At 43.8% G+C, this 25,034-nt stretch overlaps 1 protein-coding gene across 3 annotated transcripts in view; it reads left to right on the forward strand.

The window, feature by feature from the left end:
- Positions 1 to 1,176: 1,176 nt before the first annotated feature.
- Positions 1,177 to 25,034, forward strand: part of LOC142584924 (venom serine carboxypeptidase-like) — a 47,063-nt gene continuing 23,205 nt past the window's right edge. The window contains exons 1-3 of one of the 3 annotated variants that reach the window (XM_075695272.1): positions 1,177 to 1,311; positions 12,408 to 12,550; positions 17,388 to 17,568. In XM_075695272.1, the coding sequence (XP_075551387.1) occupies positions 12,450 to 12,550; positions 17,388 to 17,568 (282 nt within the window). In that variant the 5' untranslated portion in view covers positions 1,177 to 1,311; positions 12,408 to 12,449. Of the gene's footprint in view, positions 1,312 to 6,453; positions 6,593 to 12,407; positions 12,551 to 17,387; positions 17,569 to 25,034 lie in introns of those variants that run through there. The other 2 variants (XM_075695273.1, XM_075695274.1) reach the window with 2 other exon arrangements.

Consider the following 25,034-nt stretch of genomic DNA (forward strand, 5'->3'; position numbering starts at 1 on the left):
GTCAAGTATATTCTGTAACATGACTCTTGACGCGATAGTACATGGTTCGCTCTTGTGAATTTTACTCCGATTCGTGTCAGCTTTAAGAGGAAGATTTAGCTCGGGCCCAATTCCGACGCCGCCTATTCAAAAACATGTTAAACGCAAAAGCTCTTTTCTGAGATAACACCTGGACCAATTTTAATGAAATTTATTGCATTTGAGATAGAAGCTTAAACTCTAGTGACTGTTGGAAGCGGTATTTTGATTTTAGGCTGGAATTCGGTTTAAGATGTTTTCAAAAGTTTCAAAGTTTGAAAAAATAGAAGCACGAACTTTACAAACTGATAGCTCTAAATCAAGAACTGGCATCGTGGTAATGTAAACAGCATCTATTAGAACATTCAAAGCGGACAAACGGGATCCCAATTTATATTTCACGTGAATTCGTTACTTTATGTACAAGAGTTCTGCAAAAGCTGTATTTCCAGATTACTAAATTTTTTAGTTTCATGTGTAACAAATCAATTTTGTCCGCTTTAGATGTTCCATTAGATGCAATTCCCAGAATTGGGATATCATTTTTTACTGCGGAGCAACAGAGTTCTAAACTTGATAGTTTGGTCTTCTGAAAGTTTTCGAATTTTGCCAATTTTTAATAAAATATTGACGACCAAATGACAAATTTGAAGCCACCAGTCACTAGAACTTAATTTTCTTTTAAATGCAACAAAGCTCGCCATATTTGGTGGAGTGGTTGCCGAGGGAAACGAATTCTCATTTACATGCATTTATATAGGAGCACCCGAGCTAAAGCTTCCTCTTAAGTCTGATGACCATATGCACAGAGCATACATATATGCAGAGATGTAATTTTTGCTTAAATGTCAAATTGGCACCTATACAAACGTTCTTATGTGTTAAATTATAAGCAATCGGCAAACATTTACCGTGGAAAATTCATAAATTAGGTGTCGAGTGGTATAATATGAGTTGATGAGCTACAAATCGACCGTATACGCAAAGTCGTCCGGTAAGAAAGAAAACACGAGCTATTGAGGCTGGCTGTGACGCTGAGAAGTCACATTGCCCCGAGGAAACTGCGCAGCTGCAGCGCTACTCAAACCATCCAGGGGGCGCCCTTGCTGGATGACGGATAGTGGCAGCTGTGCGATAGGCCTCAACACATCTGCGTAAGGGGTGCGATGCAACCTGCTACACATGCGGAATTTTCCTTCACAGGCAGCGCATGCTCGCTGCTGGCAACAGGCGAGAATGCCGACTCAGTCCGCACAGCTTTTACTGCCGTAGGAAAGGCCAAGCGCATAAAACGTGAGTACCGTTGTTACGCATTAGTTATTGAATATCAGTCTGCTGCTACCGATTCATTCAGTCAAGGCTTCAAATTACGTACTCACTGGCACCCGCTTCGGTCCCATTGCAAGCTCTTTGGAAGTGGCCTTGCATGCGTGTTTTCCAGCGCATACTTCGGTATTTACCTCCGTAAGTCTAGATTTCATTAACTGACCGACTGGATTTATGTTTTCCAAAACAACACGTGGGTTATTAATAGCGCTGTAGAAGAGTACTTCTATTAAATTTGCGTGCGCGGTAATCTTCCAACGTGAAAGGGGAAGAGCCTATACAATTTCACTTCTCTGGGAGGGGTTTCGGGGCTTTTCAAACTACGGTTCCCGGACTCTCCGAAAGATTGTCGAGATGAGCCAATGTAGTCTGTGGCGAGCGTTTGCTGAGAAATCCATACGTTTCAAATACCCCAGCTCAAAAATGCTCTGTTGTTATTAACGGTTTCTACGGACACGCGCGTCCCTCACTAAAAGTCGCAGAAAAATAATTTCGTGCTTACCGCCACTCTGTGTAGTTCAAAATTTGCACCGAGGTCACAACTTATGATCCGAGTTTCTTAATATAACTATTTCCAGCGTTATTTCAATGCTTGATTTACTGAGAAAAATCAGCGAGCTTAGATTCGTCTGCGCCCCTCGCAGTGCGCAATGTTTAGAATATGGCGCCGATGTCACTTCGGCCGTTTGCATTACAGCAAAGCATGGCCTCCGAGATCGGTTTTCATTAATCGCATGGTGGTGTGTGTCAGAGAGGCGCAGACGAAGGCAAATTAGTGACTTTTTTCTTGACAAACCAGGTGAATAACAGCGGCAAGTTGTTATATTGAACGTCTCGGAGCATAATATGCGATTGTGCTGCATAATTTGAGCAAGGACAGAGAAGCTAAACGCAAAATAATTTTTCTGCGATTCTAATAGAAAACGTATACCTCTGTTGGTGGTGTCATTGGTAATCGGGTTTCGGAGGATGTTAGTGTCTTACGAACTGTTACTGCCGCATGGAATCAGTGAAACGCGCGAAGAGGCATCTGAACAGAACGCACACGCTCGCATAGAGAGAAAGAGGAAAGGGAAAAGTCGGGAGGTTAACCAGGATGAGACCGCTTGGCTACATTGAACTGGGAAAGTACCACACTGAGGATCTCTTGGATGTTCCATAGAAACCAACGGGAACGCAGTTAAATCAAATGAAATGTTCATCTCATATTGTGGGTACACATGCAGGAACACAGACAAAAAAGAAAGCTGCGCAAAATTGCCTAACTGCTATGTCGTTTTTGTTTCATCGAAAACCTGGAGTAACCTATGAATTAGCTAATTCATAACCAATTAGGTAATGGCGCCATCCTGCACATCGAAATGTAAACGTATTTGTTATGATGGCAGCGAACCTGGTTTCGCTCATATGTTGTTGTTGTTGTTGTTGTTGTTGTTGTTGTTGTTGTTGTTGTTGTTGACGACTCAGTGGCCCAAGTTGACAAGAGTTTAATGAAAGAGCGGCACATATCCACTGCTATCACGCCACCGCTCGCCAATAACGTAATGCTTCGCATTGCGCAGATGTCAAAACGTAGGTGTTATTTGTTGGTGTGTGCGATACCTAGTGACCCAATACGGCATCAAGGAGGTTCACTGAAGAGCAGCACTATACCTTTGGCATTGGCCCATGAAAACAGCCAGATACCAGATACCTGTTAAACTGAGTTCCACGTGCCCTGGATGGTTCGCATTAAAATACATCATTTCCAATGTTAAAGCCAAAAACAAGTTTTCCTTCACTTCTTAAGTTGAGATACATGAAACTAATACGTTATTTCTGGAAGTTCACAAATTAGAAATGTTCTCTAGTAGGTGCATACGTGGTCTCCCTTGAGTGCCACATTACGTCTAGCACACCAGCATCGCATTCAATCAAGGCCGGCGCCTTCACTAGTAATGCGCCTGTCGTCCGGACTGGCTGTCGTGTGCTTTTACGAAGAGTTCTGGTAGAAAGGCCTTGTTTGTGAATATGGACCGGGATTAATGCGACTTACCTCAATGTCTGTATATGCGTATCTTCCGGAAGTCCTTTGGTATTTGCCGCTAGTCGCACCTTCTTTCTTTCGGCGCGCGTAATGATTGATTAATTAATTAAATGATGGGGTTTTACGTACAAAAACCACGATTTGATTATGAGGCATGGCATAGTGGGGGACTCCGCGAATTCGGACCACCTGGCGCTTTTTAACGTGCTCCTAAATCTAAGCACATGGGTGTTTTCGAATTTGGCCCCCCTCGAAATCCGGCCGCCGTGGCCAGGATTCGATCCCGCGACTTCGTGCCTTAGCAGCCCAACACCATAGCCACTAAGCAACCAGGGCGGGTTCAACGCATGTAATGGCCACGCTTAAGATGACGCTTTAGCTCGAGTGCTCCTATCTAAATACATGTAAAAGGAGAATTCTTTTTTCTCGGCAACCACTGCACCAAATTTGACGAAGTTTGTTGCCTTTAAAAGAAAAACATAAAATCTAGTGACTGTTGGTTTCAAATTTTCGATTTATATGCTTAATTTTTTATTAAAAATTTGCAAAAATCGAAAATTTTCAAGAAAAGAAACTATCAAGTTTACAACCCTGTATCTCAGAAACAAATAAGGATAATACAATTCTGTGAATTGCGACTAATAGTACATCTAAAGCGGACAAAATTGATATGCTATACATGAATTTAAAAAAATTTAATATTATGGAAATACAGCTTTTGCAGCACCTTTGTAAACAACGTTACAAATTCATGTAAGATATAAAATGACATACCAAATTTGTCCGCTTTCAATGTTCTAATGGATGCCGTTTACTGAACTGCGATATCTGTTTTTGATGCAGAGTTATGAATTTGTAAACTTCGTTCTTCTATTTTTTTAGAACGTCCGAATTTTTGTAAATTCTTTTAACAAAATCCAAGACCTAAATCGAAATTCCGCTTCCAACAGTCAAAAGAATTTAACTTTCTATCGCAAATGCAACAAATTTCAGTAACATCGCTCCAGTGGTTATCTCAGAAAAACGTTTTTGAGTTTTACTTGTATTTGAATACGCCGCGTCGAAGTTGGGCCCGAGCTAAAGCTTCCTCTTAAGGCATGAATCACTCCCATTTTTGTTGTTTTTTTCTTCTGTTTACAAAAATTACTAATTACTTTGCATTACGTATATATTATTACATATTCATACGTTACATATGGGTTACTGACGAAGCAATGCGCTCATGAAAAGCATACAGATGCAATATTGACACACCAGTGCAGAGAGTGAAAGGCAAGCGAAGCTGCAAATGTCGTAGATACGACCGCAGTGTTCGCTTCCTAGTCTTTCAGTCCAGTTCAAACTGCATCCACTGTTACTTATATTCATACGCAGGTCCAAAACGCATGTTAGGGAAGTACACTGAACCACAATACCGTTAGTCGCCATCTTCTTTTAAATTGTTTTGTGCTCTCGTCATCTGTTATTCCTGCCCTTCGTATGTGCAAGAATGGAGCGATACTAACGCATGCAAACAGCTGCTTGAAACAAACGTGCGATGGTTGTTTGATGACATATCAAAACGCGGAGCAGCGGAACAAGAGAAGCGAGGATATACTGCTACATGAATAACTCCGTTTGCCGTCTGCGAAAGGAGCCTCGAATACAGCCGTGCGTTCGTTCCCTTTGTGTGTGTGTCTGCATTTGTTTACTTTTTATCACTTCTACTTTGTTCCAGAAGACACAATTTGAGAGAAAAATTCGCTCGTATCGCTCGATTCGCGAGTTCACTCAACAAGGGGAGCAGGTGCACGCAGCGTACTTTGCGAGACGAGAAATTGTGAGATGCCGGTCACTGCATTGCCTCGACTCCAGCTTTTTTTTTCTCTCAATTTCTCTTGCTTTCATTTCTGCGGGCGTCCGCAGGCTGGAGTTCAAGAAACGTGTTGTTATTGGAGAATTCGGAATCCCCCGAGGCAAACAACTCGGCTTTGAAAGCGTCGGGCCCCGCTGACGGTCATGGCCCTTTTCTCGTGCACCCCTCCCCTCCCCCTTCTCGTCCGGAAGGGCCCTCGCCGCTTCAGTCTCCTGCGCTACGCACAGCTGTTGCATGTCGCTGCGGTTCGATGGATTGCCGTCGAAATCGAAGAACAATCGCTCCCTCAGGAGTGCGAACCAACATACTCACTCATACAAACCAGAATGCGCGCGCGCGCACAGAAACACCCGCTTGGAAACGCGGCAGGAGGAGCTATAGCGCAGGTCAGCTTGGAATGGCGTGCCATTCTTTTTCACTGTTCTCGCTGGCTCGTTTTTTTGAGAAAACCATGAAAGCGAATTGCGGAAGACAGATCAGGGATTAACCTTTTGTATGATTACTAACACGAGGAAGTACAGACTGGCCACGATGCCAATCTGTACTTCTTCTGTGACACATTTCCTGAACTGGAGGAAGAACCACGGCTGCTGGCTGTAGAAGAACAATCTAGCGCGAAGTTTTAAGAAATCTGGACTTCCTAACGTTTGAAAAGTGATTTTCGGGAAAGCGCAACCGCGATAAATGGAAAGAGAAAGCAAGAAGAAAGGTAGGGAAGTCAACCACACGATTGTCCTGTTTGCTGAGGATAACAAAAAGGAGTAATGGTAAGATGAAAAGAGAGAGGGGGAACGCTACTAACTGCATGTAAAAGAATGCACAGCTGGACTACAAATGGTCCCTCAGGCCAGTTCATTTGAAAAACTGCACTGTAGTGCGCAATAGCTTCGCAGTCTAGCGGCTGATCTGGCCACTGCCTTGGTATTTTCAAGCCGGAAAGTGTCCAGAAGTCCGGGCTGCTCAACGCGGTCTGCAGAGAGTTCCGCTACACACCGTATCGAGGATGTGTACAAAGCCGGTGCTCTACGGTTTCCTAACATCGACAAGAGTCATTAATAAACAGTGCGCTCAGTCATAAGCGGGCAGGAAGCCTACGAAATAAGTATTTCTTGGGTACAGAAACGGTTATTTCGGACAGGAGAGGCTACAGTCACCACTTCTAGACACTTGGAGAACTCAAGAAAGCTTCTGTCCTTGCACGATGCGCAGATGAAATTCTCTTGCAGCATCCACCATCGCAAAAGTAATTGAAAGCATCTCGATTCCTTCAAGGAGCAGACCGTTTAGCCTTGTCAGCGAAGTCACTGCCAGCGATGCGACCGCGGCCTGGAAGCCACAGCAAGAAGTTGTCGCGCCCTTTTCGCAGAGTATGCGATGGTCCATTTCTCTTATGTCGGCTGCTATCCGCTCGCATGTCCTTTGACGTAAACCAGACTGGACTACCTGAAAAAAAATTTCCCGGGCCCCGACATATGAACCCTTTCTGCGCCAAGTAATGCGTGATGTAGTTCACAGAGGAATGCAGGGCTGCAACTTCTGCCGCAGTAGATGTCCTTATCTGCGGCACTTCGAATATATACATTATCAATTTCGTTTGAACAGCAGCAGCTCAGTTTGCCGGTGAAGCCGTACCTTCAGTATAAATGCACGCTCGGTCTCGTTATTGTTGCGCAGTTATGACAGCGTCAGTTGCATCACATCCAGAAACGAATTAGCGTCCTTCATTGTAATTCCCGGAATAGTGAGGTACATTTGAGAGGAAGATTTAGTTTGGGGCTGACTCCGATTTCTCTACTCAAATACATGTAAAACGCAGTAGTATTTTTGTGAAACAGCTGCTGGACGGCTTTGAATTAAATCGGTTCCACTTGACAAAACTACATTAATAATTCTAAGAAGCAGAACATTGATTTAGGACATCAAAAATATTTTTATGAAACTTGCGGAAAATCCGCATTTCAAAAAAATGGAAGCAAGGAGTTTACATATTCGTAGCTTTGCGCCAAAAACCGATATCGCAGTCGTATAAGCTGTATCTGTTAGAGCATGTCGACCGTACAAATTTGATACATGAAGTTGGGACTTACGTAAAATTGTACAATGCTTACGAGGATTTTGCAGAAATCTTACTGACGAATTAGCGATATACTACAATGCTGTGTGCATCAATTTTGTCCGCTTTAGATGTATTATCTAGTGCGATTCCCAGGATTGTTTTGGTTTTTTATTAATGAGTTATAGAGTTGCAAACTGGGACAATCGAGTTTTCTTAAAATATTACAAGTTTCAAGAATTTAAAGAAAGTATAACATAAACTGAAAATCTACTTCCTACAGTTACTAAATTTAAAATTTTTCCTTTAAACGCAACAAATCTCGTCAAAAACCTCTCGTTGTGGCGATTAAGATTTTTCTTTTCACGTGTACGCAGGGGCTCTCGAGCTAAAGCTTTTGCTTAAAGCTGTCGAATGGATAACGTGAGGTGATGAAGGTATTACCGTCGGTATATAAATTTACTTCATAACACTCTTGATAAGCACTGACTCGTCTTGAAAATGTCGCTCGAGGTCTCTGTGCCGGCCGGCAAGCTGAGTGATAGCCGGCGATTCTTGAAGGGCGGCGAATATGCGCCCTAGAAAAGTCAAAAGCTGCGTGCTTTGGAGTCAGCGTCGGGAAATGGCACTGGTCGCTGGTGCTGTGTTGCACCGAGGTAACACCCAACGCGTGCGCAAGGGCTGTCCCTGTATGCTCTCGAGCTATAGAGAGCACGAATGTTCGTCTTGCATGTATATGACAAATACTGGTTGACTAATTAAGGCATACCAAGAACAGGGCCCGGTATAGCTGAAGGATGTACTTATTTTATTTATACATCGGTACATTAAGGTGCTTTCACATGAGTTCGTTTGGGCATGTACGGTGACCATATCTAAATTTGATCAAAAAACATATATTCTGCTGCCTGAGTGCCGTGAAAGAGGAAATAAGCCCTAGGTTTTCCAGAATAGAAATCTTTCTTCACGAAGAAAATATGGAAGCGCCCTTTCACTCAGAAGCGCTTTTTGATCATTTTGCCGAATCCACGTTTTGGTGAGCACTCAAAGAAGAAAGCGTCGTGGTAACAGCTATAAAATATATTTAGTGATAAAGTACGGGTTAATAGCATTGATTCTAAGTAATTATTACAACGTATGATTGCTATGATGGGGAAGAAAAATGTCGGAATAAATAACTGTAATTCTCAAACCCGAGAGTTTTTGCCCGTATCTGAGAAAAGCTCGGTTGTCAAATTTTGTCACCCTGTTACCGTGAAAGTCGCTGACGTTTGAGGCAAATGTCTACGCCCTAGGTGTAACTAAAAATTTACGAGAAGCCCTCAAGTTTATGCTCATTGCTAAATTAGAACTATTTCAAAAAGCTTCTTTAGAAAGAAGGGCAAACCTCAATTTCCTTTAAAATTTCCCAAATTAACTCTATTGATTTTGGTGTTCCCCTGTGTCACGGGTATAAAAAATGCAAGCTTATCTTCCCATGAGAACTACCAGCATTTTACGATTCCTCTCTTGATGGTACTGCAGTAGGAACCACGTACGTTTCTTTATTCTATTCATCCTATTCTCGACTTCCTCCGACAGCATAAGGTGGCCGATATATGAGGTGATAGCCTAGCAAACCATAAATATTGGGCTAGTTGGCTTTGACCGAACATTATCTACCGTAGCGTTATACACGTAACACAATACGAAGGTAACACACAGAAAACAACTACAATCACAGTTAGTTGTGATGGTAAAGCGCTTTGTCTGCGTGTTACCTTCGCATTCTTTCACGTCTATCGTGCTACAGAGTACATTACGTTCCGTGGTAACAGCCAGAGACTGGTCCCATAAATACTGCAGTTTTAGTGTGGCTGAACTGGTAAATATACATATCTTTTATTTTGACGTACATTGAGGTGAACACAGAACAATAGTGAGAAAAAGATGAAGAGCTACAACATCTTTTCAAGCAACGAGAGCCACTAGTTTTCCAGCGATACACTATTAATTGCACGCTACCCAAAATCACACAGACATATATATTGACACGCAGATCCTTTCCACCAGCTTGGGCAATTGAAGGTCACCACAACTTTCTCCTCACTGTAGAGTGTGCAGCTGAGCAGCGGAGCTCTGACGATGACAGGCTTAGGCAGCGAGGGTTTTGATGCGTCATTTGAGTTATGTTAAAGCAAAACAATGAAAGGTTATAAATGAAAGAAGCGGACATGTAATGTTTAGCCAAAACGGAAGAAGTATGATAAAACGCCGACGAAGAGGCACCAACATCTCCACGAGGCACTAAAGAAAAACGTTTGTTTAGCTGCATTTATAATTACCTTTTTACAAGAGCAAGAAAGCCGCTCTTATTGATATAAGAGCCTTGGCAAGCCAGAAAAGGCGCGCAAAAGAGTAAGTAGTAATAGCAGTAGTTAGTTTGTTAGTGGTAGTAGTATTAGTATTCTTAGTATTATAGTATTAGCAGTAGTCGTAGTAGTAGTAATAGTAGTAGTAGTAGTAGTAGTAGTAGTAGTAGTAGTGGCAGTAGTAGTAGCGGTAGTGGTAGTAGTAGTAGTAGTAGTAGTAAGTGTTAGTGCTACTACTGTTGCTGCTCTTTGTTTTGTTTGACTGTACAAATGCCTACCGTTACTGGGTGCCGCTGGTCATTGATTTTATCGCGACTGGAATATTGCTAAAGCGCTATAGTGGGTCGGCACCGGCGACGCACGAAGCGCACCTTACGCGCCCTCTCTGGTGCTGACGTCAGAGCACGCACCCAGCGCGCGAGCGCAGCTGTTGCGAACCAACGAGCTGGGAGAGGGGAACGCTGGGAGCGGAGGAGCGAGAGAGGGGGAGTGACGTCACATCTGCAAGGCAGATGTTCAGTCTATGCCAGGGAACTGTTTCCTTTTAATCAGCCGTTAAAACATCGCGCCGCCTTCATGTACATGACGTCAGTAGTGACGTCATTACTTTCGCTTTCTACTTCCCTGTTTCCAAGAATTTCGCCAAAGTCGTGCGCACATGGCGGGTCTCTAAAGTCTACAATTCTGTGCGTTGGTGCATTGTAGTGAGTCATTTGTAGTTAATTATAATTGTTCCAGGCTCTTCAGTAACTGAACTCGTAACTAAGCTTATGCTCTATCTAATCTATAATGAAACCCATTAATTTTATACTGTAGCATTTTTCATCTATTCTGATTTGTTTTGAATTTCGTCGCCTGTCGTCTCAGGAGGTGAACCGGAAGTACTGCGCAACAAGAGTGTCACTCGATGCACGTGCCACTAATAAGATGTATTATTTATATTAGGTGCTTATCAGTTTTCATCGGCGTTGCACCCTATAGGAGAGAAGTTTACACATTGCGATATTACCTTTTATCATGAAGTTAGAAAACAATGTTGATGTTCATTCTTTCTCTTCAGTTTAGTTATTTTGTCAAACTTTAAAAATATTAATTAGCATCAGTAAAAGTGCACTCCCATGAATCCGTCTAGAATGTTATCTTTGTTAAAATGGTTTTACTTTGCGCGTTGAAACATTTTTTTTTTCATCCTGCATAAATTTGAATTGGGAAACCCCTAGGCAATCAGTAGGCTCATTCCTTTCCTCCTGCGGGGAAAGACGGTCCCTACAGAGAGACAAAGAGAGCCTGTCTGCGTTACGCAGTTGAAGCCTTCCAGTGAACGAACACGAGTTGTTAAACCCCCGAGAATGCCTTCACGAGGGGCGCAAGCGAGGCGTTCATCTCCGCGGCGGTAGCCGAGTCGGGCACAGGGCCGGGCGAGATTGCTTTTGGTAAGCTTAGAACGGCTCCCACGTAGCCCACTTAACAGCGCCGTACGCCTCGTGCACTGTGTTCAACGCAGCCGGCTCACACGCAAGCTAATTCGCACGCTCCAACGCTTCGCAAGAACCGCAAGCACTAGCGAATTGCTATGGCGAACTCATTATCAGTGTAGGATGGTGTCGAAGAGCAATCGGTGCTTTTGAATCCGGACAAAGTCATCGTGAATTCTGCCTGTAATCCTAGAGCACGTTATCACTTGCCTTACTGAATAAGGATACCGAAAAAGCTGCCTTGTTCACAAAGCATTTTGTACGCTATACAGCCCTTAGCAAGAATGAGCGTCGACATGTGCAGTCGACCCAAACATATTATAAACCATGGGATCATAGAAAAACGATGGACTTCCGAGCTGCCTGTAACGGCTGCCGGTATAACCGTGTATCAAAATGTTGTTCACTCGTACTAGTACAAGCTGGAAATGCGAATACCCTAAGCTGCATTGTGAGGCTGCGGAGGCATTCAGCTTTTTCTCAGATCTCGTGGTCCGTAAGCTTTTGTGGTCGACTGTACGTGCACGTATACGTGCATGTGATAGCAAACATGTTAGCAGTCGTGGCCGGTCAGTGGTAAACTGTTGTTACTGAAGAAAGTAGCTGCTCATTAAGCCTTATAAGGGCACTGCTTCCGATACTATCGTTTGTCCATTCAGCTGCCCCACACCCTTAATTCCTCGTCGAAAAGCGCCCGCTTCTTCGAGCTTACATGCAGCGCACTTTCGGCGCTACGTCGGCAACGCCTGTTTCGCAACGCGATGTGGCCCACATCGCGTTGCGGTTTGTCGACACAGAGGCGCGAATCTAATTTCAGCCCAGACAACGGCGCGTTTATCCAACGTATCACGTCACGTGGTACTCGCGCTAAAATGTACGCGCGTGATTCCCGTCACGCGCAGACATAGCGATTTCATAAACACACAGCGCTGTGCCCGCGTAAGTTTTCAAAGCACGACAGGCGTGAAAACGCTTACGCCTGAAACGGGGAAGAAAATCTCATTTAGAGTAATTTACGGGTGCACTTGTAACATATTTACGAAAGGGTGCACTATACAGCGGCGCAATGGAATATCTCTGGAGTCTTACACGACAAAAAAAAAATTAAGTCGGCCTTCATCTCGGATGTGCCGCAGCAGTCGTAGTAAGCTGAAGCACCAGTATCTGCGTTGACTCACAAAAAAGCACGGGCTCAGATGTTATGTTTGATATATCCGTTGAAATTGCCGCCGTTTAATTTATTCTGTTGATCTGTTTCTTAGCGTCTCCTCGTTTGTTTTCCCCTTTTGTGTTTCATTCGTAGCATTCGCCTTCGTTGCGTGCAAAACCCCAGTGAAACGCGGACATGAATGCCGTAATCCTTCTTCTCTTCGTCATCTGGACCGTACTGTTCACGACGCGCAACATCACACGTCGGAAGGACTCCTTGACGGAAGAAGAAAGGCGGTGAGACTCGTGCTGTGCTTCAACCAGCCTAAAGCGGACTAACCTTCACCTTACGTTCAGCATGGGTGTCTAGGACTGTATGCGAACTTGGTTTCCAACTTTTAGCAAACTCTGGTATAAACATTTTTTTTTAACTTATGACGCTTTTTTTTCTCTCTCTCTCTCTTGATCTCACAGTATTAGTCTTAGTATTGTTACTATTATGAGAAAAGGAGTGGCCATCATCATTAAATGGTGACTAAAATGCAGCTTTTTGCAACTGCCTCCTCGTATAGTTAGGGGGAAAATAGGAAACTAAATGTCCTTTCTTTTTATTTTCATTGCAACAGAAGAAGGCATGTAATCATTGAGATGGTTTATTTTTATGTAAAGATGGTTGAAATAGTATTTTCGCAATATTGTGCAGTATTTGGTACACCTCTAGCAGAAAAAAAAAATGAAGTTGTTGCTGTCACCTTCAACTTACGGCACGTAGCCAGGCAGGAAGGAGGGGGGGAAGAAAGGGGGAGGGCGTGATTGGCCATGGTCAAATGAAGCTATATAAACACGACCAGCCAGCATAGGCAAAGAAAAGAAAGAATACTTTAGGGATAACAAAATTACAATGCCGCGTCTCACCATTAAATTTTTACCTAAACAGGTCTGGTCTGGCACCGTCCCCTTTGTGTCCTACCTGCCCGGGAACCTAAAACATTGATCACTTTCTATTAGCATGCCCTCGATTTCTAAATCAGAGGAAGAAATTATAATTTTTATTCCGAAAATTGGGTATTCCTTTAACTACTCAAAATATCCTCTGCTTCGGGGCTTCTTCTTTGGGCTCTAGCCACTGGGACATCTGCGTTGTCATTTGCGACTATCTCTGTGACACAAAGGCAACCATGTTAATTCGCGAAATCACTAATTGTACAGATAATTAAATCGCTGATTGTGTGTTGGGAATTATTCTAATACTAACCCCCCCACCCCCAAAAAAACATTTGCTGTTTGTATATAATTACAAACATCTTTATTTCTGTATCTGCCACGTAAATCTATTTCTTAATTAACATGAACTTCACCCTGATTTACTTTTCCGTTTAGGTTTTCCTCTCTCCCTTTCCCTTTAACCTCTAACCGCCGGCTCCTTGGCCGATCCCCTGTAGTGGTTAAGCGCCACAAGTGAGGAGCAAGCAAACAAGCAAGCAAGCTTCCGGCCCACTTTTCTTACCGGTTGCCGTATAAGCATCTGTAATGAGCTTCATTTCGTGCAGGAAAAACACGGGCAGCGCGCCCAGGGGCTTCAAACTTAACGTTGCCTGATTTTTTTTTCATCAAGCAACAGCGCCTCAGATTAGCATAATTACATGACTTGTGTTGTACGCTATGACTACATTTAGTTTTCTTTTTTTTAAATATCATACTTAGGCAAACAGAATCATATTTGGGGGTTTAATGTCCTCGTACCGCACAGTAGGTCATGAGGAGCGCGGTAGGGGCTGATTATTCCGAATTAATGCTTACCTCTTGGAGTTCTCTACAGTTCACTCCAAACACGGTATACGAGCGTTTTACATTCCGCCCCTATCGCAATGCAGCCGCCGCGGCTGAGAGTCGAACTCGCGACCTCGTGCTCAGAAATTCAACGACATGGTCAGCGAGCCTCTGCTTCGGGTGCGAATCGATCAGGCTGACTAAAGCCAGACAAGATCTGAATAATGCGGCACCTGCCCGCGCTAATGGTGTCTCACTGACAATAACAAGTGTGGTTAAGGCTGTTAATGAAAATATAAGCGCATTTCACACTCCTATATACAAATGAGTGAGCTTATACTGCTGTGGAGCTGGAAACAACATGCAATATATGACTAAAACATCACAGGAAGAGAAATGAGCAGGCGAGAGAAAAGAAGAGAGAGGAAATACAGACAGGTACCCTGTGCTGGGGAAAGGGTTAAAATGAATAAAAGGTCATAGAAGAAACAAATAAAACATACCATTAGAAAGTTCAAACAACAACGCGATGCTACGCGCTGAAACTTTCAAATTCCGGCGCACAATTCACAAGTCCCCAAAAACTTGATCAGAGCGCTTAAAACCTTGACTGCCGAAGCCCGTCAGGAACCAGTGCCCTACTACTTTTTGCCTTTTAATATATGTAGATTTTTTATTTCTTCATTCATTCACGTTGTAACGGAGACAGTCACAAAGGAGGTGCCCGATCGCCTCCTCGCAGCCGTAGTTGCCGAAAGCAGGACTGTCGGTCATTTCTGTTCGGGAAGAATAGGCGTTCGTGAATGCCACGCTGAGCCATAGGCGGCATAGAAATGTTGCTTCCGCTCGCGGTGTCTGGTGGAAGAAGAAATTTGAGACGCCGATCCAATCTGTGTAGATAATTGTTGGCGAATTCACTCGTTTTCCACAGAGTCTGTGTAAGTTCTCGTGCGAGGGAGTGAAGCCTTTGGTTGCATCTGTTCTCGACAAAGGCATTAATATAACATGAGCACCGTCGTGGGTTGATCGGGCAGCGTCATCCGCACTGTCATTCCTAGAAATTTCGCAGTGGCCTGGTATCCACCGGTAGATGATGTTGTGCCCCTTGCTGATTGCACGATGGTGAAGTAGTCGGGTTTCTCCAACTAACTGCACGTTAGGCCCGCAGTTGAAAGGGTACAGCAGACACTGGAGAGCTCCCTTTGAGTCACAAAATATGAACAAGGTAATTACGTAATGTCGCGTGAAAAAGAAATTGTTTTAATTTTTTTTTAATTATGGGGTTTTACGTGCCAAAACCACCTTCTGATTATGAGGCACGCCGTAGTGGAGGACTCCGGAAATTTCGACCACCTGGGGTTCTTTAACGTGCACCTAAATCTAAGTACACGGGTGTTTTCGCATTTCGCCCCCATCGAAATGCGGCCGCCGTGGCCGGGATTCGATCCCGCGACCTCATGCTCAGCAGCCCAACACCATAGCCACTGAGCAGCCACGGCGGGTAAATTGTTTTGCAGGTTTGTTCTCGCATAAAGCTGTACATGTGAATGAGGCACTTGCACGCATTGCCGTGTGTTTCGCGCCGTTCAGTCTCGTAGGAGAAGGGGCCTAAGTAAGGACATTTCTGTAGAATTATTACAGGTCACACTGCATCAACATTGCAATAGTAACGTTGGCTGGACAATACTGAAATTTTCATTACCGCGAAAACTATTTTACTGTACTTTCCATGACAGGCACGCATGAATGCTTTAATATGCATTCACGGCCCTTTTCTGGAAGAAGCCGAGTTGTGTAGTTTCGGGCGGTTCACGTGAAACCCCACAATTTAATTTAACTTATTTCTAAGAGAATTTGTAGTGAACAGGAGAACATGGCATTTTCACTACTCCGAAGCAAATTGCGAGAGTCTATTCGACCCATATGAAAGTCCTAAACGTTGTTCACTCCGGTAACTGAGCGAGAGAAGCACCCTTGATCCCACGAGGCACGATTTATCGCATATTTCCGGAGAGTGAGTATTCATTTTTCAAGCGTTTTAAAAGGAAACAAAAATAAAAAAAAACAGATAATATGAAGAAAGACTGCACTAATTCAATTGGATGTCAAGCGTATATGTGTGCTTCCGTTAAGAATGTCCCGTCTGGAAATATTTAATGCGAGGTACACTAAAGAGAAGGTTAACTTCAGCTGTATTAGTAAACTACATTACTCGAATAAAAAAAGAAAGAAGCCACCGTTAGTTTATGAGGAGACTGGATTAGCCAAAGCACGTAAAGCAAAGCATTCTTGGTGTGAGGAACCACATACATGTGCGTGCATATGAAGTGTGGTTTTCGAGATATAAATATTAGTATCAAATGCTAGCATTTTATGCGAAGGAATTGTATTTGCAATGGATTATAGGCAGGCTGTATGTTATACACACATATCTTCAAGCAGTACATCAGGCCTATATTATTCGTTTAAACTTTCAGTAGGGATCAGCAGTGTTGCGCTGAACTCGTGGTGCCTGCGATGCGTCGTTTCTTCTAGTGCAACGGCGGATCGAAGCGCGCCAAGCGCTTCAAGGCACTGGTTTTCCTGCGAGCACGGAGGCCTACGGGAAACGATGTTCTATGCCGGTTTCCGAAGTACGATACAGGCCAGATACGTACGAGAAAAAATGCGTGGAACTCTGCATTAAAAAAGTGCAAGAACAGAATTTAAGCGCAAGTGGCGACGCTGCCCTCAATTTTCCGCGATCTTGCAGTGATGTCATGAGTCTCTATGGCACGTGCTCGAGCATGGTTTGGATGGACTGCACTGTGTTTGTTTGAAGGAGCCAAATACCGAAATGAACAAACTTCGCAAACATCTACGGCGCCACGATGGCCTCGATACGATAGAAGGCTTCGGCACTCCTGACGTCGCTCTACGTCAAGGTTCCTATAAGCATTGGCGCAAAATAAAATAATAACGCAACTTTCGTCTTGATTTTGTAGTCTAGTGAACGACCTTTACTTCGAAAATAACGAAACTAGATTTTTGAAAGAAAGCTTTATCAGTACAAACAGATTTAGTGTGGTTTTGGTAGCCTTCATTTATTATGGTACTATCAAATCTTGACCTTATTCGCCACGAATCATGTGCTCCTTAAATTTAGCCCAATCTACTTGGTAGGGTAAACGACTTGCATAGTGGAAGTTGAGCTTGTGCTAAAAAAAAAAAAAACAGGATCCAGTAACGGTCGAATACAAGCACTTTTGGCTGTTTCCCTTTCTTTGCCCGACTTATAAAACCACCTTCCAAAATTACTCAGAAACCTGTCCAAGCCCAAACTCGCCTTCAGATTACTCTTTCCTATTGCCCTTTGCTTTCGTAGGCGATTGGATGAACCGCTCTTCCTGACACCGTTTCTGGATGCAAACGACACCGAAACGGCGCGGCACCTCAGCAGAGTCACTCTCTTTGAAGAAGGTTACGGCGTTGAAGCGCACTCGGGCTACATCACAATTGACAAGACTCTGGGCAGCCACCTTTTCTTCCTACTTACAAAAGCAAAGGTAATACGTGACACGTTTTCTTCTGCGTTTGACTTTAAACCATTTTTATGCTCGCGATACCTGCACACAAAAACTGCATTCACTAAACTGTTCTGGCGCAGTGTGAGCCTTTTCGCAAATCCCTGTGATCGAGCGCCCCCAACTCCTGATACCCATCGGCGGGATAGTCTAATGATCGCCGTGGCGATAGTTAATCATGTACGGTAATCGGGTAAGTAGTATGTCTGTGAAATATGAAACTCGAACGAGAAATTTGGGCTAGCTGATCACAATTAAAGAGGAACTCGATATGACGTCCACCAAATTCAGGCTGGATAACGAAAGGTATACGCACAGGGAAAACGTCGAACTAGGTTTAATTACGTAAGGACGCTGATAACATGCAAGTAATTGGGCTACAGGGAGTGCGCACCTACATTACTGCTTGCGTCAATAGTCGAAGAGGGTCATGTTTTTTCGCACCTGTAGACGAGGTATGAATTGGTTCAGAAAAACTTTTTTTCGCCAGGACACTAAACGGCACGTTGATGCAAATACTACCACCTTCTTTCTTGGTAGAATAGACCAGGAAGATACAATGGACTTAAAAGAATTCCAATTGTTTGCGTGTAAAAGGCTCGACAAATGCATGTTTCCGCGAATGTTGACGAATTCGCATTAACACGCACTACTGAGGCTTTCAGACGCATACAAAGATAATCGTTCAAAGTCGCTTGTATTGAGAAAGGCGGCAGAATTCGCATCGGCACCCCGTCTATTATAAAAAGCTTTATCAAAACAAATTGACGCGTCGTTTAGACGTGCGAAGCCGGGCGTCCTATTTGACTGCAAAGGTGCGCATTGGTAATCTTGTGTTCTCTCCGACCACCGGCTACTGCGACGTTATGAGCACCGCTGCGTAGCAAATGCTATAGTGGAATGTAGTGTTTGTATCGTGTCCATCTCCTTTTATTGCACCGGGATTGGGCGCCGGCAAATCACGTTCCACAATTATTGTTGTCCTTCCAGCCTTTTTTCATTAATGAGTAAACGAGTCACGCTGCATATTTGTGCGATTAATATTCGAGATACAAATAAACCTAATGAATGCAATCTGATATGAACCGATCAACTGAAGAAAAAAGAGATTTCAAGACCGACGCCTCCACGTTTTACGGGAGCTCTGGTGAGTCACTGTTCAAGTTTCTCTTTTACCGCAGCCTCAATCATTCAAAACAGTTTAAAAAACACTGTTTTATGTAAAGAAAGAGCTACATTTTATGAAAAACAGTTACTCGATGCACAGGGTTCTCTTACTGAATAGTTTTAACGGTGTTTTGACCCGCGTTTCCATACGGAGACACCGTGACTTAATCCCTCTTTCTTTACTGCGCCGGCGACACATAAGCACTGCGCAAAATTTTAAAATTATCGAAGCTTTCATGGACTTGTTGCGCCATCTGGTTCACTCTCAAAGAATTACATTTTTGTTTTTTACGTTTTTTTTTTCATTTTCGAGTGGCGGCAACTTTTAAATATGGAACAAAATCTCCGTACGCAATGTTTGACCTGGAAGACGATAGACGCTCTCGTTGCCGTACCTTCGAGCTAAAGTCGTCGGTCTGGCAATTATCTGGCGTCTTCTAGTGGTTGTCCGGATATCAATGACTCTTAGTTTTATCCCAGATCAATATAATTTCGTTTGGGTGAAGCAGATCCGCAGAACCGGCCCGGACTGTTGTTTTCGTATTTGAGAACTTTGTCGGCCCTGCAATTTGGAATTGTTTCTTTCAATGTCCTTCCTCGATAGCTCATCTTAGTCACAATTCTTGCCCTAAAGTACTGAGATCAGTTTTGTGTGAGGCGCGATGCGAAGAACCACTGGCCCCAGCAAGCCCAGTGGCCGTTTTGGCAACGGTGCAAGCACGAGAAATGTGTGTCAGGTGAATGGAGATGTGGTAAGGTCGTAATAATGCGCGTCATCGAGGAACGACGCCTTCCCGACGGGATTGTGTTACTTCTGCCGAGTCCTTGTGCAGGCACACAACATCGGCAACCTCGTGTGCCAGAATAAATCGCCAGCACCAGTGACAGCGTCACGACACAAGAAATATAAAACACAGCGTCTTGGTGTATCCCAGCCACCAGTGAAGCTGTGTGTATACGCGAAGGCACACGATCAGATGACGAACTTGACGCCAAAGTTCTTGTCGGATAATTTTCATTACTCTACCGGCATACGTGCTACTAGGGCTCACAGGGCAGGCAGATTGTAATTTGATTTCTGGAATTAGAAGCCGATGGTTCAAGGCGCGCGTATAAGCGCATATCATGTGTTGTAGGCAGTAAGATAAACTAGCAGAAGAGGCTAATTTGGATGCTTATGGAATAGCGTAAAAGAACTTAGATGCAGTAAATAAATCAATTCGAGCCGTAGTTGAAACCATGGCCTTGCATTTTTTTTCCGGATTTCCTGGAAAAGAAGGAAGGGAGAGGGCAAAAGTGGCTGCCAATTATCTATGCCTGGGCAAGTACCCAAAGAAGTTCAGGCCTAAGAGGTGACGTGCCTCGGCAATTGCCGCCTGAGCTGTGCCCCAAATTTGTCAATGAGACTGTAATGACAGTCGGGTAGCATTGCTGTCACTGGTTATTGACGCAGCCGATAGCGCTAGTCTGGAGGAAGGGGAAATATGCATTTCAGATGGTGTTGAATGCTTGCTAGCCCCAAAAAGTGCTCTGAATATTCATAAGTATGTTAAAGAAACAGCTGAATACCTCAACAAGGATGAGCCTGCTTCGGTAGCTGCAAATAACGAAGGTGGTTTTGTAGGCATGCCTCACGTAGTGCACTGCGAGAAAACGCGTCAAGCTATCGAAAATAATGTCGGTTCAGCCAAAGTTCTTATGGATCAAGGGAAAGATAAAACGGAGCAGCTCTGTGATCAGTTGAATTAACCAGGTCTTCAAAAATGTTAGAGAGCACGAAATTTTTTAATGTTTCTTTATTTCTGCAATATCATGAGAAGCCAATAAACAAAGACACTAAGGACAACATAGGGGAAATTGCTTGTACTTCGTAATTGAATTAAACAAATGATACATTAATGGAAATGAAAGTGTATGAAAAACAAACAGCCGCAGGTCGGATACGAAGCCACGTCTTCGCATTACGCGCGCGATACTCTTACGAATTGAGTTACCGCGGTGGCGTTTTCCCATCCACTTTCTGGGGTATTTATGTTTTACTACTAGAACTAACCCTTGGAGTGTTAGCCAGTGCGAGCACTCGCAAGCATTGGTGGCGGATGTGGAACATCCTTTCTGTCGCAACCGTCACGAGCACGGGATATATTTGGGTGAGAAGCTCAACTAAGACTGAGCTTCTCATCGCTGTCAGAGATTTTATTGAAGAGTCTGAAACTATATCTTCTACTAAATGTGTCCCTCTCTTCATTCACAGTTTTTAAGTATTGCTTGGCTTTTATTTGTGCTCTACTTTTATTGCTTTCATGATCGCACTGTGCAACAAAAGAGCTGTGCATGCATCGTTTTTTTTTTCTTTTTTGTGTTGCCTTCTTTTTATGCGTCTTCATTTTAGCTCAACGTTACAAGCGTATAGCAGCAAGATTCTATGACTCCAAAGTGACGTTGATCTTTGGATATCTTGATTATTGCGTGATTGTTTATAAATCTGGTGATTCCGAGGGATGATATTCTTTTAACTGATGTGAAAAATTTTGAAACTAGCACTAGTTCCCCTCTGAGATGCCTGTTCAGACACGCTTACAGTTTATAGATGTTAAGCTGTGAGCAGGTGTATTGAATGTACCAGTCTCATTTTCTAAAGGGTGTATTAAAATATGATTCGACCCAGTCTAAGGTGAATAAGCGTGGCATCATTATCAAATGCCTGCGTGTGGCCCTCAACAAGTCCTGTGAGCGCTGTCAACAAGCGTCAATGGGCAAATACACGGCGCCTATACGATGACTTTCCTAAGACAACGCTGCACATTTTCTTGAGAGCCTCGTCAAAGAGATTCATTTTGCTGGACGATAGAGCAGTGTTCCCACGTGATCGAAGAAGTGCTCAGTGGCTGTGCCTTGCATTCACCAGCTGCCAGACCGCCTCAAACTGTTGGCTGGTAAATGTTGCGTTCTTGTTGTATCATCGGTGCCGAACGAACTTGCATGAATACGTCGTGTGGTGAATGAAAGAACAGAAATAGAAGCAGTGTGTTCAGAGAAGCACACTGCACTCTTCGTGACATGCCGGATAGGAGTGGTTTACAGTATATCCCTGAGGTGTGGCAAGCTGGCCATACTTGGAGGTGCGTTGGCGCTCAGGGTACACTGTGCAGACGCGAGCGTCAGCAGGGTCGAGACATCTTGCAGACAACTGTAAACGATGCCACTACACGTTTGAAGCCACATATGTACTGGGGTAGTATAAAACGTAGGGGTGTGTCAATATTTAAAATTTCGTGTATGAATCGAATAGTTCTTTAGCTATTCGATTCGTGTTCGATTCTAGAACTTCCTATTCAAAGTTGTAGATTATGCTTTTTGTTTACATATAAGGGACAAAAACGCTTACTGCAGTTTCGAGAGACATGGAGAAGTGAAGCAAATGTAGCCCGAAATATTTCGGACCAATCACTGAGGTCTGATTGCAGAAATGGTATAGAAACAGTTCGGAATAGACTTATGTTATGATCGCCCCATGTCACCCTCCTTCGAGTGAAAATGTACAGGCTGACACCGCTGTGAGGGTGCGAGTGCCCGCGCTCCATACGCGCTCCTTGCAATCGCAGTCAAGATGTCTCGACCACCGCTGCAGCTAGACCACCTGCTCGAACTTTATACACAAGCGTGATCCACAGTGTACATGCCGGCACCAAAGTTAACATATATCACTTAGCGCAAGCAATAATCCTAACTACGCCGAAACAAGATCAACTTCCCCCGCAGGTCCCTCGGTGGAAGGTTGACTCAGCCGATTGGGACCAGTACCGAACTCTTACACACATGGCTTGGTCTGAGATGTCCGGTATAGCCATAGATGACGCTGTTGCATATTTTGCAGTTTTTATACTTGATGCCGCCTGTAACTCAAGCGAGCGGCATGGGTTCCAAGCAGTGTGTTCCCTGGTGGAACGATGCATGTAGGCAAGCACGGAGGAACCAGAACAAAGCGTGGGCGCTGTTTCGCGATTCGCTAACAGCAGAAAACTTGGAAAACTTTAGGCATGTCAAATCCCAGGCAAGGAGAACGCGCCGACAAGCAAGACGAGAGAGTTGGGCAAACTTTATATCAAGCATCAACTCGTATACAGATGAGAGAAAAGTCTGGAATAGAGTGAAGAAAGTTAATGGGCAACAAATGTATTCCTTACCTCTAGTAAATAGCCACGGAGAAACCCTTGAACATCAAGCCATCTCATCTGAAGATCAAGATCGAGCTCCTCACACTACTCCGAAACCTTCCTAAAGTACAAAACGCAAATAGAACGGCAAAAGTTAGAAAGAAAATCTGCTAAAAGTGCGGCGTACAACGAACCATTCTGCATAGCAGAACTGCAGGCAGCACTGAACTGTTGTAATACATCCGCCCCAGGTTCAGACCGCGTAATATACGAGATGTTAAAGCAACTACCATCTGAAACGCAGAAAACCCTCCTTTTCCTTTACAACGTTATATGGTTGTCCGGCGAGATCCCCTCTGTTTGGAAGGAGGCTATTGTAATTCCAATTCTGAAGCACGGGAAGGATCCTTCCTCTGTATCAAGTTACAGACCTATAGCGCTAACAAGTTGCCTCTGCAAAGTATTCGAAAAAATGATTAACTGTCGCGTACTACATATTCTCGAATCAAAAATTCCTCGACCCATACCAGTGCGGATTTGGGGAGGGTTAATCCACCAGTGACCATCTCATACGTATCGATCGAGGCACGTATCCGTGAAGTTTTTGTTCATAAGTAGTTTTTTTATCAGCAATCTTAGATATGGAGAAAGCCTATGATACTACGTGGCGGTTTGGGATATTGAGAGACCTCTCACAGTTAGGTATACAGGGTAATATGTTTAATGTTATTGAAAGTTACCTGTCTAATCGCACATTCCGTGTGCGAGCGGGCAATGTTCTGTCACGGAAATTTGTACAGGAAACTGTAGTGCCGTAGGGCGGGGTGCTCAGCTGCACGCTCTTTTTAGTAAAAATGAATTCTCTTCGTCTACACATACCACGTAACACCTTCTATTCAACATATGTTGACGATGTGCAGATAGGATTTCAATCAAGTTCTCTTGCAATCTGGGAGCGACAGGTCCAGCTTAGCCTTAACAAGGTCTCCAAATGGGCTGATGAGAACGGTTTCAGACTGAACCCACAAAAAAGCACATGTGTCGTTTTCTCTAGAAAAAGAGGCCTGCACCCTGATCCTGAAATTGTCTTGCATGGGGAGCATCTGCCTGTAAATAGGGAACATAAATTTTTAGGCATAATCTTAGACGCGAAATTAACCTTTATACAGCACATAAAGTATCTTAAAAATAAATGTATGAAATCAATGAATATCTTAAAGGTGCTGTCACGCACAACCTGGGGCAGTGATAGAAAATGCCTCATGAACTTGTATAAAAGCCTTATACGCACACGACTAGTCTATGGAGCCATAGTTTACCAGTCGGCTACTCCAACTGCTCTAAACATGCTAGACCCTGTTCACCACTTAGGAATTCGCCTATCAACAGGCGCCTTTAGAACAAGCCCAGTCGAAAGCCTCTATGTTGAATCGGATGAGGGGTCTCTTCATCTGCAGAGAACATATTCGTCTTTCATGTATTTTCTGAGAGTGAACGCAAACAGTGAGCACCCCGCGTATTCCACTATAAACGATTTGTACAGTTCTCAACTTTTTCGCAACCAGCCCACAGTGGCACAACCTTTTTCACTGCGTGTTAGAGACACAGCTGTAGAAACAAGGGTTCCACTGCTTGAATACCACCTTATGCCCCCTGCTATACGACCCCCGCCCTGGCAGTGGCAACCTATACACTGTGATACATCGTTCGTAGCTGTTACAAAGCGCGCGCCTGTCGCGCATATCCGAATGTACTTCCTCAAATTACAGCACAAATACTCTTCTCCTGAATTTTTTACAGACGCATCAAAGTGTTATTCTCGCGTGTCTTACGCAGCAGTCGGTCCATCCTTTTCGGATACCGGTGTTGTGCACCCAAGCACAAGTATCTTCACAGCAGAGGCCTACGCGATATTGGCTGCCGTTAAACACATTAAAGAATTGAATATCCCAAAGGCAGTTATATATACAGACTCTTTGAGCGTCGTAAACGCATTGAAAACTGTCAAGAAATATCAAAACCCTGTAATTGTATCTCTCTATTCAGCATTATGCAACACCTATGCGTCCAAACAGCATATCGTAGTATGCTGGGTGCTGGGGCACCGCGAGATTGAAGGAAACG

Source organism: Dermacentor variabilis, chromosome 6 (genome assembly GCF_050947875.1).
Source record: "Dermacentor variabilis isolate Ectoservices chromosome 6, ASM5094787v1, whole genome shotgun sequence".
In the NCBI taxonomy this organism is placed as follows: Eukaryota; Metazoa; Arthropoda; class Arachnida; order Ixodida; family Ixodidae; genus Dermacentor; species Dermacentor variabilis.